A 16841-nucleotide genomic window follows, 5' to 3' on the forward strand; every position below is an offset into this window, starting at 1 on the left:
CCGAAAGCCCTGTTGTTCTGGAGAAGTATTAGAAAGCACTTACATGCTGAAGACTGTGTAGGTACAAGTCCAGAAAGGACTTGCGTAAGTAGCAGGTTATTATAGCAAATTCCTCAGCTCTCCAGGCACTTTCAGTTTTGCAGTGTCCAACAACATTTTTTTAAAAATCTATTCCATGTTTAGTTGGATGGTAAAGAATTTGTGATCAAGAGGTAGGCAATGGGTTTTGTGATGGCTGTTTAAGTTGAGGAATGCTGAAGACTAAGTTGCTGTGATGCCGTTTCAGAATTAAAACCAAATAATGTTCATTCCTCATCCACCTCTCTAGGCAGGAGGAGAGTGATGGACATTGCTTGAAATACCACCGCTCAAAGCTATGTGTATAATCAGGGAGAAAAAAGAGGCTGCCCTACCTTGCGTGTAATTTGTGAGGGGGAAAAATACTGCAGGCTAAGCCAGAAGAGCTGATGTGTGGCTGCAAGAACAGCGTGGTCCTAATGTCAGAATTGCATGCAGGTGAGAAATGCGTTGGCAAACACAGTTATGACAGACTGCTCCAGAGAAAGATACCCAATTGCAGAAAAGGAGCTTGGATTAGAAAGATGGAAAATTGCAGGGAGGAGGAGAAAGCCAGCAGAGAACGGTTTTTAATCTCAGCTCTTTGTACTGGAGACACCAAGCACTGAGGCTGCAGGAGCTGCTTCTTCTACCAGAGTCAGCAAAACCTGGGGTTCTGAAACCCCCAGCGGTAGTGAAAGCTCCCGGGTTCTGGCCCTCCTCTCTTCCTCTAACTGCGCTTGATTACAATGATGAACTACAGAACTAGACAAACACAAACCGAGATAATTATGAACTATAATAGATTTTTCATCGAATAGGTGTCTGCCCCCTGAGTACCCAACAGCCTCTGTAACTTCTTTTCCCCCTTCTACAGGTTTGGCTGCTTGGGCTCAAGGCCAGCTCACAGAGATTCAACTGTGTGGCCTTGGATGCTGCTGCTGGGACAAGAGCTGTGAGAAACCTCAGCACAGCCTCCCCCACTTCACTAGGTAGCCACATTTTCTTGCCCATGGTCCTCGCCTCAGCTAAATTATGACCATGGCTGTGTGGGCCCAGGTACCTTGCTGACCCAGGCCCACTCTTGCCTTCCTGGCTTGACCTTGGACCTGCCTTATCCCTACAGACTTGCCAGGCAATCCCTGGACTGTGACTGGCCCTGGTTACTGTCACTGGACCTGCTCTGCTCGCCTTGCTCGGGTACCCTGGGACTGCATCGGTGAGGCCACTGCCCTGCTGGCACCCTTTGCTCCGGTTCATCTTCCCCTACCGAGCAGCACCTGGCGTTGCTGCTCCCTGACACAAAAACTTAATTAAGGAAACCAAAACGTTACAGGTATAACCTTGATACCGCCGAAGATAATTGCCACCAGCAGCAATGGCATAGGCAGGCTCTTCAGAAAAACCTTCACTTGCTGTGGGACTATATGGATGGTTTTACTAGGTGAGTTGAATAAAGATTTTAAATTAATAAAGCTATATATGTATATACCTGGAAGTTTTGCTCATGAGTTAGCAACATTACTGGTGCAATACCTCCTAAGGAGGGAATTTGGTTTTGCCTTGGGCAGGTCTGAATTTAAAATCCTTTCAGTGCTGACTTGAGATAGTCCTGAAACCACCCCAGAAATAACAAACGCAGACGTAGCAGAAATTACAGCTCTGCTACAGAGCCTGCCTGAAACACTCTTCCAGCCCAGAGACACCACTGATGTTTGCTTGTTTGGAAGAAGATTGAAATCGGAAGAAGAAATTTGAACTGAGTGAGTGAGGGTAGTCCTGGAGAAGGGCAGAGAAGCAGCCCCTGTGAAGGAAAAGGAGACTGTGCTGAACATGGCAGTCATCGGGACAAGAGCAACTGGAAGTTAGGACCCCAAGTTCTGTTTTGCTGGTGGAAACCAGCTGCATGATCAGATATCAGTCAGGGTATTTCCTCTTCTGTAGCAACTCTGCTGGTTTCTCCGTATTTCCTGTAGCATCCCAGCAAAGTTCTGACACACATTCTCCTCAGTGCTGGTTCCTGTTCCACCCATCCCTTCCCTTCTGCAGGCAGACAAGAATAAAGAAGCCTCCCACTTTTTGCCTCTTTCCCCCCGCCCAGTCTGAGACCTCTTCCTTTGCCCCAGCTTCTCCAGTCACAAATCATCATCATCATCACCATCATGAGCCATTTCAAGAACAATTCCCCTTTAGAACACATACCAGCTTCGAAGATCCTTTTACCTCTGACTGGGTCCTGCAAGATCTGGGGGAATCTCTAGAAAAAAAATTAAAAGAGCCAGATACAACTGCAGGAAGATCACTAAATTAAAACATGCCAGACTGCTGCAAAAACAGTAAGCAATTTGTACAATGACCAGTTCTCCGACTACTGGCGCAGGGTCCTGTTGGAGAACACGATGGCATAAGACATTCACGTCCATGAGAGCTGGTTCTTCTAATATTGGCCTCAATCTGTGACAGGTAACCCTATTCATGCTTTTTTTTTTTTTTTTTTGAATATTCAAACCCATGTTTTATTATTAAAGTTAAGATGCTAGAGCATGATTTTGGGAGAAAGAAATAAAATTCAAAGCACATTTTGCAGGCATGAAGTGTACAGGCTTTAGTTATATTTAGTAAAGCGATTATGGTTTTGTTCTACTTTGTATTGGAGTGCAATCACTTGATCCTGCCTCTTTTCATTGCACTTGGATTTGTTCTTTGTTAAATTAATGAGGACTTAACAGAAAGTAAATCACATGCCATTTAATAAGATTTCAGATTAAGTAGTAAAGAGCCACAAAGCATGTTGAAGTCTATTTGAAAGCCCCAGAGCTTCGCTCATCCTTAGTCACAATTGTTTCATCCTTCCCTGCCAGAGCAAAGTATAGTGTCAATTGTGTCCAAACATGAAGATAAAGCTTGTTAACCCTTGTTAAGATGCTCCGATGTTTGTTGCCATGTTCACTCCAACATTTTTTCTAAAGCCTAGTCTGCCTGAGCCCAATACCAATACGCCTGCAAACTTTTCATGTTACAATTAATTAGGTTCTTGTGATGCCTAGCTTTAGCAGGACAGCCTCTCCCTTTTTTTCCATGTAAGAAGGGCCAAGCATGTCAAAATTTCACCAGAAACAGCAGATTAACTTATCATATGAGCTGCAGCCGCATAGTATAGGAAAGCCTGCCTTCTTTTCCCTTAATCTGCTTAGTCTTAGAAGGCTACGAGAAGTTTCATCAAGGTATGCATTTCAGAGCACCACTTAGACGTGCTATTCCTGCATGTGCCATCCAAGGAACTTAATGTAATACGTGATGATTTCCTCACTTCAGCGTATTTACAGCTAAAGGCCTGCATAAGATTCACGCTATAGAATTTGTATGCCCAACCCTCGCCTACACATCAACAAATGAAAAACTAAAGTTAGTCAGTCTAAAGCATCTGCTGGTGTGTTCATTCTGCATCCGTGCTGACCCTAGCAGCCTTTAGGATCCTCCCGCTCTGCTAGAAGTGGTGAGATTCCCCTGCTCAGAAAAGTGCTAGTTTTATTTTTATGTTCTGCCCCAGTGCTTTGTGTTCCTGCCATTTTCTGCAGAGGCTGCGTTTGCTGGCGGAAAGTTATCTGCCATGATGCATCCAGATTTTTGCTTCTGATGAGGCCAGCTTGAACATTATGGTAACCTTGTGGTTGTAACAGGTGAGTCAATTCAGCTAGAAAATCTGATTCTTTCAGGAGAGAATCCTACTCTGCAAAACATTACAGAAGGTAGAAATATTTGTTTTAGCTTGAGGCAGTCAGGATTTGGGGAGAAGGAAGGGAAAGACAGTTTGAAAGATAAAATATTGCAAGACACCTTTTGTTAAAACAAGTGAAAAGGCAATTCATTTGGCATGCTATTATTTCTGACTAAATTTAACTGACTGCCTGTCCACTCTCCTCCCAGTTTATCACAAAAAAAAAAAAAAAAAAAAAAAAAAAAAATCACTACAGCAGTTTGAACGAACATATGACTAAAGATAGTCCACCTATGCATTGTTCAGTCTCCGTATCTGCTGGAAGGGTGTAGGATTTCTTGCACATACCCACATTAGAGAAAAATCTCTTTTCAAAGGAAATTATAAAACTTAAGTTCTTGTAGTGCATAGTCCATCAGTGCAGCTACATTTCTTAAAGCAGAGAAATGTGAAACGATGGCTTGGTGGCAGGGAAGAGCAAAGGCACAACCTAGGAGTCAAACACACAACCTAGGAATCAAAACCATGTTGTTCTGGCTTCCACACTGATAGCAGATGAAAGACAGCTTGGAAAGATCCTTGTTCAAGCAACTGTGTCTCATTGAATGATGCAGCAGGGACAAAGGCACAGCATCAGAAGTGAATCTAAACCATCTGTTAAATGTCATCATGCACAAAACGTGTTACTGCATTAGCTCCAGATCCAGGCATTCAGATTCACATTCTGGCTAGGATACTAAATAAAGAGTAGAAAAACCTTAAGCTAACAGAACAGAAATATTAACCACAATAAAAAATGGTATGCAATTAATTACCCTGTTCAGAGAAAAGCCAGAAGGGGGTTAGCAGACAGGTACTGTGTGCCAAGACTGATACTAAGCTGTCCAGGGTTTCGTAAAAACAGATTTCAAAAACCCTATGGAAGACCCAGAGCTGGAATAGCTGATCAGGACCGAGATACCTAGCAAAGAAAAATAAACTTCTTGTGGCACTGGGAAAAATGCTGAATTCCTCAGAGTAAGGTAATGCCACTGCTATTCTAAATATCTGCTCAAAATTATTTGAAGCACAAAACCAAGAACTCAAGGCCTAAAGACAATCACTTTTATAACAGTTTTATTCAAGTCTGTGTGCTCTAGTGTTGAGACAAGGCCTAGATCAGCATTACACTGTAATACAATAATTTTAGCCATTGAACCAAGCCTGCTTGGCATCCTTGGTTTACAATTTACAGTACATCCAAAAAAAGAGCAAAGAGAAAAGAAATCCCAAAACGCCAACAACTTTCATTAGCTCTTTGCTTCGCTTAAATATTGTTCTATAACATAAAATAATTTAATACAAAAAAGAACTGTAATCCAAATACACATAATACATCGACACAGAACAGAGGAAAGATACAGTAGATTATGCACAAGAGTATTCAGTTGATGTGTTACCTACAGTGAAACAAACTGGACATTAATATAATTTAACTATTTAAGCCCAAGAGGGTCAGAGGCAACAAGTCCGGGTCACAAATAAAGCTTTTTTAAAAATAATGCAATCTTCTTTTCCTCTAAGCTTACTGCTGTACAGAAGTTAAAGGAAGGCTCCAACAAATCACTTAATTTGACAACATTTCATCACACAAACAAGAAAAACTTGGTGGCCTCCGTTATTTTACTCAACTCTGGGGTACATTACCATTTGCTAATGTAACTGCTTCATTGCAGGTTCTTCGGGCAAAACATACCTTCAGGTGCTACTTCCATAGCAAGAGACTTTTGAACACCATGAACAGAAGAGAAGACATACAGAGGTCTCCAAATACAGACTGAAATACTCAAGTTGAAGATGAATCCCAGTCCTGCAGAGTTTGGAGTTCCTTACGAAGTACCCAACACCTTCCACACAGTGATTTCAACACAAGCAGGAACTACCCCATACCTCAAAAGAACAGACATGGGGGCATGATCTTACACTAGAGTAATCTACTCACCTGGTTCTTCAGATTTACAACATTGTACCTAGGAAAGTCAGGTCACTGATTTTTGCATCTGGCTTTAAATAGAAGCAGGAGCAGATCCACAATTAATAAGGCAAAAGAAAGAAGTAGCTTATAAAAAGAGGGAGGAAATACATTCTCTGGCTGAGAAATTCTTGGACTTTCAAAGCCACAGAAGAGACATTGTTAAAAGCACAGGTATTTTCCCTGATTTTTTCCACCACTGTTGCCCTGACCACTCCATATAAGCCTCTCAACTTAAGTCCGGCAAAATATCGCAGATATTTCCAGCTTGCCCTGAATTTCTGACAAAGAAATCATATATACCAGCACAAAGTGCTGCGCCAACAGCTGACAAACAAGAACCCTAGAACTCTAGTAACAGTGGTGGATGTTGATTCACTGCTGAACTTGTCAGGTCTGTCCACCAGCCTGGAGGGATGCATTTTTAAAATGAGAAAAAATACCTGAGAAAAGGCCTCAGGTTAAACTGACATTTGCACATACGACCTCCATGCACCACTTACTGCCCCCTTTACAGCTAGTAATCTGCTAATGTAGAAGTTGTTGCTCCTTCTTCCTGTGTCAGAAAACGTTCTCAAAGCTTACCCTGTTTATGGTAAGAATTAGCAGTCAAATAGGCATGGCATGTGCAGTCATGGAAAGGCCACAAGAGTCTGCAATCAAACCAGTGTGTACCCAGAGGCTTGTGAAGGAACTCTTTCCTCTGACCATCAAAGTACAGAGCCTGGTCCTTCACCATTAATCTCTACAGGACAATCCCCCAATTTAGATTAAAAGAGCTTTGCTGAATTGGGGTCTCATGCATTTTGACCCACAGATAAACATCACTGAAGTCAGTGGAATGTAAGTACGTGATGAAGAGCTTTCTTGAATTGAGGCCTCTTCCCTTTTAACTTGAAAGCTAATTACGCTAAATATGAACTTTTACTACTAGATGTTCTTGGCTTTACATGGTTTCTTATTATAACTGCCAAATGAGGGGCACTGGTGCCTACTGACATTAAGTGGATCTAGATATATTCTCCACTTTGAATTTAGCCATCCCCTAGAGACCTATGTTGCACAAGAATGGATTTTACTCTCTGCAAAGAGCACGAGCCAAACTCAACCATTCAACTGGCAAACACTCGTATGCTTTCTTTTTTTCTTCCCCCCCCTTTTTTTTTTGCTGTGGCTTTATTCTTTACAGTCTAAGATTTCTGGATGTTATGGTTGTCAAGATAACCTTGAAAACAGAGCAATGGCAGAACTGATGCAGTAACATCTGCTTGAGATGCTGTGTGAGAAGTCAGCTCAGAGGTATTAGCTGCCCTATTCAGATACAAATGCTAACCCTGTTGACATTGTAAGAGCTGCTCACTAAAGCATGCAAGATAGAAGAACAAGCCTACCATGAATATCTGGGCAATCAGTTGAAGGTGACAACTCATTTCATGACACAGACTGGGCCTGGGAGAAAACACATTACCCAAGTCGAGAAGTGGCCACATCCACAAATTCCAGAAGAACCTCAGTTCTCCTCCAGATGTAGTTAAACTCAAGAAGCTCAGTGTGCAACTGAGCTATGCCAGACAGTAATCAGAGGCCAGGGTTGCTCCGAAACTCTATGAGAAACCAAGTACAAGGGTTCCCAAAGAGCTTGTACTGAAACGCGCTGTTAGCAGCATTCTTATCAATGAAGCTTGGAAAAACACCAGCATGACTTCCTGCTCCATTATAACCTCTACTGGTAAGAGAGCGAGACACAAAAGCATCAGGACACGGCTAGAACAATGTTTCTTCTTTCTCAGACCCATATGTCTCTCTTCAAGACAAGGAGGTTAGCTTTACCCAACCTCAACATCTGTTCTTGAGAAAATGCTAAATTGGAACAATCAAGGTAGAACAGGGAGACAGTGTCAATCACTCTAGTCTTATGTTGGAGTTTCAGCCAACAACTTTCGAACACAATGTAGGTTCTCACTAGCTATCCTGGAAGCTAAAATTTGAGCATGGAAAAAAAACTAGAAAAGTATTTCTGAGTAATGAAGGGCCTTTCTTCACACCCAACATGATTATTTTTCAGATAATTTATTTTAAGCAAATAAAACTTTGGCATTCCTCCTGCAGATTTGTTCTAAGCCCCCTTTTGCTAGCTGTGCATCCATCTGACCCATCACCTACAGATCTAACGGTAGCCCACTTCAGGCTGAACTTATAAATCCACTACACTACACACTAAAAATGTGTCATTATTTCTTAATATTAGCTATATTGGGCTGTCTGCACATTATTAGCACTCAGATACAATAAGGACTGTATTAGGATCTGACACATTAGGAAAACAATACTGCAAATACAGGGAAACAATCAGGATTGTGTGTAGGTCCATTTTAAGAGCACATGAGTTTATTTTTAAAAAATCTGTTTTCAAAAAACAGACCTTCACTTTTAAAAGCAGGAGTGACCTATACAAAATCACCACCTTTTGGTCTGTGGACAATCAGTTCTTCCACAGGTCAGAAACCATCAAGAAAAAATGCCCTGCCTTGTCATTTATTATTTTGGAGACATACATAGTAAAAGCAAGTATAATCTTAACTTCTAAAACTGAATTGCTGGTTTTATTTTTCCATCAGGAATTTGCATGTCAAAGAGCCAAATACAAGTGTTTGCCTCTGTCCTCCCATCATCCCAGCCTCAACTGCCTACCTAGAGCATTTCTTACCAAAACTTATGCTTTCTTCCCATTCCATCTCTACAAATGAGGTAGCTCAGGGTAAAATAAACCAAACCAACCAGAAATTAAGTAACTACATTTTCCTCAAATTCTTCTTTAGGACCCAACTTACCTACGATGCCAAGAGATTACCAAGCAGCTAGTTCCCTCTGTCGTCTGACTGCTTATTACATTAAGAAGGGTAATTTCACTCTTTTATTTGCTATTTCCTGCCAATCTCCGCTTTCACTTCTCCCAGTTGTATCTTATGCTTCTAGCTCGGAAACATTTTAGGTCAAAGCACACCTAAAACATGTATTGGTTTCTGTCTTAGGTCCCCAGGTACTTTGGTAACAAGAATTAATAACCGAAAAAGATGGGATAGGGGCAGAATTCTAATCAAGAGATAAGGAAAGCCAGCGATAGCGTACTTCTTTCCACAGGGGGGTACACACATCAATAAATGGGAGGACATTAAATGTTTACTGTGCTGGTATTTGGCCTGATGTGTGATGAAGAACGCTACAGTACTGAAAACTACAACCAGGAGTTCCCTCCAAAAAACAACCTCAGGCCCTAGCAAGGAGGCATGTGAGATAGAAGGCACCTAGGAATACAGGACGCACCTTACAGATACATATGTATTTCACAGGCTTAAAAAAAAAAAAACCAAACCAAACAAACAACCCACCACCAAAAAACCAAACAGTCCAAGAAGCCATTTGCAGTAGGAAAATTATGTTCCTGGTCATTTAGAACCAAAGAAAAAAAGATTTTTCACTCATTTACAGAAGGAGATGAAATGTGTTTCTTGTATACAAACATTAATGAAATGCTAAAGACTTTCCAGTTGCAAAAAAAGGGAGATCTTTGTTAGAGAGGAACAATAATAATTCTGGCAGCTACACCACCTAGTCACCAGTGGTAAATTACCTTTTAATCAAGCACACACACCTCTTAGCCTGGGAACGACTATTTTTAACATACAAAAATAAAACGGATGTAGATAATTTCAGAAGCTGTACTCATCTCTGACCAATGGCAAAGCTGCTTAAAAAAGCAGAGCATGAGAAAAAACCAAAAGCAAATGCACATTTTAACTGCAGCACGTGACTTTCTACTAGCACATTCAATAGAGGGAACAGCAGCAGCAGCCACAAATGCACTTCCATACTGCCTTGCAAAATTGTGAAAGTAGGGCTGAGGAAATAGTAAACGTAAGTTCTTCTTAAGACTCTCTTGTTTGTTAACCACAAAAAAAAGGAAAATCTAAACCACAAACTGGATTGGAAATAGAGAAAAAAAAGATAAAAATCTGGTTAAAGATCCTTTCTATCCAGCTAGATACAATACCACTGTCTGTGCAAAGCACCATATTCTAATCTTACAACAGGAAACTTAATAGAAAAACATAGGAAGGCATTCTTTCCTAAAGATATCTTAATTATATGATCAACCAAAGGTTTATGGAGTCTGAAAGTTATCCTCTGTGACAGCATGAGTATGTTTTGGTTCTCTTTGCACATGTATGCTGTATTTATTGCTTTTTTGCAAATAGGTTTTAACACATGCCTATACCCTCACTCTTAATGTCCAGTTTTACCCAAATCAGAGCCTTAGTAAATTGAGTTATAAATATGGAAGCTAAGAAACTGTTCTGCAGCAACAGGATAAGCATCAGAAATCTTCATTTCTAAACATAGGTGGCCTTGTTTCATACTAAAAAAGTGAAGCCAAAAGGAAGACCTGTATCACTATGCAAGATACAAGCCTCCTTATTTGCCATAGAGTTGGTAAGAGTTCTTGAGACTATTTCCAAAATGCATGGAAAAGGTTAGAAAGCAATAAGTGCTTTTTCCAAGAAAAAAGGTTTCAAAAAACCCCAAAGAAACAAAACCATTAATATTTGCCTAAAATTACTTACAAAAGTAACAGGCTATCACTGAATTTTGGGATACAGTATTAGATTTGGTTCCATACATCTAATGGGACTCCAGCTCCCATATTCATCCCACAGAGATGAATTAAGTTTCAAATAAAAGTTAAGCTCAAGATAGAAAGGTGACTCAAGATGGGAGGTTTCCTGTGATTTTGTATTTAACAGAACACTCCAGATGGCAAAAACCTTTCTTTACTTGACCATTACTGCCTCACCTTCAACAGCATGAGAAGTATCCGGTTTCACGGCAATATCGAAGTAACATCTCTATGCAGTATTGTCCATAAAGTCTTAAGATAACAGCATGCTATGAAGAGGAAGGCAACTACTCCCATTCCTAGAGGTACAGAAAAATACTTCATCATAAAAGCATGCCAAACCAGAACAGGTCTTTCCACATCAATAATGAAAAATTCACTTTGAAAATACTCATTTTGTTAGAAAACCGCTACAAAAAGAATATTTTCACTGAGGTTCCCTGCCCCATACTGAATATCAACCCATTGCAATAATAACCTGAAGGAAAAAAAATACCTATAAAAAGTTACATTTGCACCTCTGAAAAGGACTGAAAGGAGGTAAGACGTACTTGCTGGCAGAACAGAGCATTGTACAGTCCATAGGAAGTTACAGCATTAGAAAAAAACCCCATAACTATTATCACCCTAGTTTTGACACAAAAGCTTTCTTCTCTCTACCTGTCCCACACGCACTTTCTATGAAACCAGTAGAAATTTATCAAAAAATCTGTGATTTTTTGCACTGGTTGCTATCTCTGTGCTTTCCCCCCAGTTTTACAGGAAAAACAAACAGGCTACAAGGATAGCGTATTTTGAAGGGCTGGCAAACTTTTTTCTATTTCCTAAATCAGCACATCTGTTATATAAATTAGTGATATATACTGCCAGCTGACTATTTAAAAGAAAATACATAGATATTTCTAGACCAGAAAAATTTCTCTCAGCAACAATCTTACTACTATTACTATCAGTTAAAAAATTTGTCACTTCCTCTTTGTGAGCCCTGTAATTACTGTAACACATTTTACCCCATTCTTTTGTCATTATATTTTAGACTGCTCAGGGATTTTGTGCTCTCATGTTCTCTTTTTCTCAGGAAAAAACAAAGTGCAACTTATTCAGATATTTAGGAAACAATACATTTATTAGAATTTTTTTATAGCAAGATTTTCACCATCTTCCTCAAGAACACTGCTAGAAAGGTATGTCAAGTCAACAATATTCTGAAATTTTTATCTCCCTGATAAATGGGAATACTAGTAACCAGTTTAAAAAAAAAAAAAAAAAAAAAGATTTGTGAGCTGACAGGCTCATATCTTCTCAGTATCTAGTGGACTAAAGCGAAGCACTCCTTTGGAGATTTGGAGCACCTCAGCTCCCACAGCTGGGAAGGAAAAAACCCAACAGATAAAGAAAGGAGAGAAATCAAGCCAGGATGGGATAGATGGGTATAGGGAGAGGTTATGAGCTAGGTTAAACATGCACATAGCCCCTGGGCCTCAGGACACCATTTGCAACAGCATTTGGGATGCATAAGGTAAAACACCTGACAACTCTTTGCCTCAAGAACCCCCTCTGCCTGTCAAAGAATAGCCCATGACCTGCTAAAGCCAATAGCTTTGTTTCTACAACAGACTCCTCTTGCCTGATACCTCAGGTTAGCCACAGGGCTCCCAACTGGAAGACAGTTATGGGTTGATGCTCAGACTACCTCATTTTATTTCACATGCTAGATTCAACTAAGACAATTGCATCCAAGGAGTGTTTAAAAAAACCCAAACACCGAACATTATGCTTCTACGTAGTCTTTCTGCCAGCTTCATAATAGAAAATATCTAGGTTGGAAACCCTGATCTGGACCCTTGACTCCCTGTCATCTGTCCTACCCAGCTCCTTTGATGTAGCAATGTCCATTTGGTGTTAGGGAAGATGCTCTTCGGAGCAAAATACTTCTAATAGGTCAGCTACACACCACTTTCACCAAGTGATTATCTAAAAGGGAGAGAGGGGGAAAGGGTTTTGATACTCCATCCTCAACTTTCCTAAGCAAAAGAACAACTTGGCTTTACAGCTGTCTTGACTGCTGGGAACTTGACAGAAACCTTACAGTTCATTTGGTGAAAGCAACTGGCCAACTATCAGGAAGTTTAGTGGACTGAGTTAAAACAATGTGACCTAGAAAGGTAACCTCCCATTCCATGCAAGTAAATGGATTTTAAAAATCTCTGTTTAAATGGAGCTATTTGAGGTAATGTCTTTGCAGAGCAGATGATGCTTCCTATGACATTTGTAATAATACTTTTTGGATAGAAAACATTACATTTCAGAACAGCTGATCCAGTTTTGTTTCAGACTTTTTAAAATGGTAAGGGAGACTATGAAAAATCGATAGTTTTAATCTCCTGCTTTTAAGTGCCTGTGACACAGCCTCTGACTGGGCTTTCCTTGAGTTTGTTTCTATACCACAATCGAAATTAACCATGTGTTTAGGTGGGGTTTGCCTTTTTTTTTTTTTTTTTAGTTTCTGGATCACAAAAAACAGAAAGCAAAAGGGATGAACGCTTAAGAAATCAATAATGCTAAAAGTCTACATTTAACAAAAGTGTCAGAAGTGTAAGTTTTCTTTTTTAAAGTATTTTAGCCCCACATCAGAATACCTTGCCTACCCACTCAACAGTCTGTCCAGCCTCAGCAGCTAGTGTAGCATCATTAAGTCTAGCTCTGGAGCATTCAATGGGGGAGGCAGCAAAAGGTAATTCTGCCATTAAACATGTTTCACGGAATGTGATAAACAAGAAATGTGTGACCTTTCTAAATGAAAACATACCAGAATTGCTTGAAAAAAAGGGTGCACTTGACTAATGGCAACATGCTGGTTTTAGCCCTCAAACAGAATTAAAAAAACCTTACGTACAGTACTTCCTCACACATGCTGGTTTTTAACATCAGGTTACAAACATCTAAACACACAGGTTCTCTGTGCTAACAGCTGCGAGAAAGTATTCGGCTACACTGCCTTCACAACAGGACTGGACTGCCCTAACAGGTTGAGCACTGCGTTGGCAGCACTGTCAAATCAGTTACTTGCACCCAAATGGTCAGCAGATTAGCAAAATGAGCACAAATCTGTACAAAAAGAGTGAACAGATATGCTGTACCCTGCAATAAAGCAGACTACCCTATTACACTCATATAAAGGCCACATCCCTTATTTATAATGCCAAAACTAGGGAAGAGTGAAGCTCTCATTAAAGCCAGTAAGATATACCTGCAGCTGCACAGACACACCTGCAGTCTCTGTACAGAAAAGTGTGAGCATAGGCACACCCTATTTGTGTGACTTCCTCCTTCAAGACAGGGGTCTGTTCTTGCTCCAGAGTTAGGAGTTTTTACATATTTGGACAAGAATAAAGTTTTACATGCCTATAGTGCCTTTCACTCAAAGATCTCAAAGGACTTTATACCTATAACATATGTCCCAATCCCTCCCCCTGTGAGGTAGGTATTATTCCTATTATTTACAGATGGGGAAATTCAGGCACAGAGGTTACATTATTTGCCCAAGGTCACACAGTGAGTCAGTGACAAAACAAAATAGAATCCAGATGTTCTGATTCCTGTTTGCACAATCCAACTACTAACAAGCCTCAATTTCAAAAGAACCTTAAACAGGTATCAGTGTGCATAAGAACAGTCTTGGGTTTCAAGGGCCACTCCTAAAAAGCGTAAGAAAGAAGAAAGAACAGGAAGAAGAAGAGCAAAGGGACACATAAGTTACTGCTGCAAGCCAACACAGCTTTAAAGAAAGAGTGGCTGCTAATTCCCTTCCCAAAGCAGAGGCAGCTCGACTATGAGCCTGGGGTACAGGGGATGGGAAAAGGAAGCTGATGGAACCAAAGTCTGAAACAAAAAAGCAAGCTAGAGTAAACAGCCATACCATAAGCCTTCATCTTTTTGAAAGCACAGGGTCATAGAAAAATAGGGCTGAGAGGGACCTCAAGATATCATTGAAGTCCATCCAACCTGCCTTGAAGCCAGGATCAACTACACCTACTCATTCCCAACAGTCTAGTTAGTCTGTTCTCAAAGACCTCCATCAGTGGAGATGCCATGCCCTTCCTCTGCAATCTGTTCCACCTTGCACTATCACATGAGCAAAAGAGGACAAGTGAGTCCAAGATAGCTACTTCTGCTCCTTCAGTGGGGGTACCATCATTCCCAGGCCTATCTAATGATCTGAATATATTTCAGAGAAGGTAGTCTCCAGATATTTACTTGCTTCTGTCCTGGATTCCTTGGGAAAACATCAAACACTGGTGCCTGCTGTAGTGTAATATTTGAGTTTTGAAAATACTGATTAATACCAGGATAGATACCAATATACTTACTGCAAGTGCCAAATCCTACAAGGTCAGTAACAAAGACTTTGATATGATAATTTTAGCTCATTGCAGATTCAAACTGCAATAAGAGGGCAGGGAAGACTACAGAAAAACCCCACAGCAAAAGTCAGCAGCTCAGAGTTGTCAAGTTTCATCCAACTGCAGACAAAAATCAGGCAGTCGAACAACACATCTTCAGCAGAGGCAGCACCGTATGATCTCTGTAGCATCCCTCCATCTCATCTGTCTTCAAAGTGCATTCTCAGTGCAAAAAGTAGGATTGAATTTAGAGGGGCTCACTGTCCCCAGCGGATTTCATACTAAGACCAGAATTCTTGCTTGAGTTCATATGCTGCAGCTTTGTGTGTGTTAAGTTCACTTCTGCATAGCGGAATGGTGCTGTCCTGGCTCTGCCCCTCAGCATCTATGTCCAACAGTGTCCGCTCCTCTACAGGAAGACCCACCTGGAAAGGAAGCAGTGCAGGCAGTCCAGGTCTCTCTTCTACAGTGCTGCTGCTACTAGCAAAACAAGAGTCCAGATTGCTTGGAGTATCAGTACTTGAACTGTTGGCAGAAGATTCACCCTTGGCATTGCTGGGTGACACAAACCACCAGGGATCAAGCCGCTGCCGACTGGCTGCAGGACGTGGCCGGGGCAGGAACTCCAATGTCTTGGGTCTTTCCAGTGTGGAGTCCTGCTGTGCATTCCATCGTCTCGGGGTTGGAGGAAAAACAAGGTTGGGGTCTGGCAGGCGAGGGACCTCATTGGGATCTCTACTTGGACTAGGTGTTTTTAACACACCTATCCAAAACAGAGAATGTAAGAGAAGAGGGAAACATGTTAGATGTCACTGCTAAACGGTTCCAACAGATCTTAGTTTATTGTATATAAACCGTGAAAACATTTTCAAAGCAGAAAGCCTCCATTCAGAATCTAAAAATTCCATGTCTTCAAGATTACACCAATCTGAAGTGAATAACTGGCTTCTTTATCCCTACACTGTCCTCAACCCATTGCAAGACAACTGTTTCACTGACCTAGCACAAGCAGCAAGTTTTGTTCATTCTCTCATTTGCTTTCTTCAATTTTCAGACTGGAGAGCATGGATTTGACCTCCTACCAGAGGTGAGGACTCTCCAAATCCTTTGGAGGGCACATTACCCATTAACAGCTTGAATGGATCAGGGAGACACTTGCACAGCAGGATACGTGACACGTGTTTGCAGCAAGCAGGAGCAGCTTCCTGGAAGAGCCATTTATCACTACCTACTGCAGATGCTTCCTGGTTTGTTTTCATTTAAGGGTAGGGTGGGGTTTGTTTTTTGTTTTGTTTTTTAAATGCAACATAAATTTTAAATTTTCACAAATACCATTTTAATGAGTATTCTCAGCTGCATTAACCTACATTTTACTGCAGACTGCCATTCAACAGACAACCTCACATTTTGTTTTACCATTGGGAAAAGTCTAATTAAATCAGATTTTAATTTATTATTCTAGTCCTTTTTTTCCTCTGAATTACTAGGGCAAGAAAACAGGAAAGCATTTTTTAAGTTATCAAGTCACAGCCACTCCTAAAGACTGCAATGGTGAGAACACTACCTACCCAGGAAGATCCCTCTTGCTTACAAAGAAGTAAGAACAACAGTGGCACAGCCCCAAACTGCTTTAGAGATCCAGTTTTCACTGCCTTAAAGATGAGAATTTAATTTGAAATTGTAACAGCAATACAAACAAGTGTATAAAGGCAATGGAGATGGAATCCCGAAGACCTGCTAAAAATATGCCATATATGTACTTTGGTACCACCTTTGTCTAAGAAACAATAACATGCTCTGCCACAGAGCACAGGCGAGCAGAGAGAGCTCCTTAGCACAGAGATGCTGGAACCATGCAGACCATTACTGCATTATTCTGTTCATTATTTGTGTACAGATAGCATCCATAAGCTCTTCTTGTGGGCTGGCCATCACAATGGATGCTGAATAAGCAACATGTTTACTTCCCAGCAAGTA

General features: G+C 40.8%; 1 protein-coding gene across 4 annotated transcripts in view; it reads right to left on the minus strand.

The window, feature by feature from the left end:
* Window positions 1-4874: 4874 nt before the first annotated feature.
* MAP3K9 (mitogen-activated protein kinase kinase kinase 9) overlaps window positions 4875-16841 on the minus strand; it is a 65250-nt gene continuing 53283 nt past the window's right edge. For 2 of the 4 annotated variants that reach the window (XM_041119277.1, XM_030043659.1), the window contains one exon: window positions 4875-15627. In XM_041119277.1, the coding sequence (XP_040975211.1) occupies window positions 15146-15627 (482 nt within the window). In that variant the 3' untranslated portion in view covers window positions 4875-15145. The remainder of the gene's footprint in view (window positions 15628-16841) is intronic. The other 2 variants (XR_003927695.1, XR_003927693.1) reach the window with 2 other exon arrangements.

The sequence above is a fragment of the Aquila chrysaetos genome, chromosome 2, assembly GCF_900496995.4.
Source record: "Aquila chrysaetos chrysaetos chromosome 2, bAquChr1.4, whole genome shotgun sequence".
NCBI lineage: Eukaryota > Metazoa > Chordata > Aves > Accipitriformes > Accipitridae > Aquila > Aquila chrysaetos.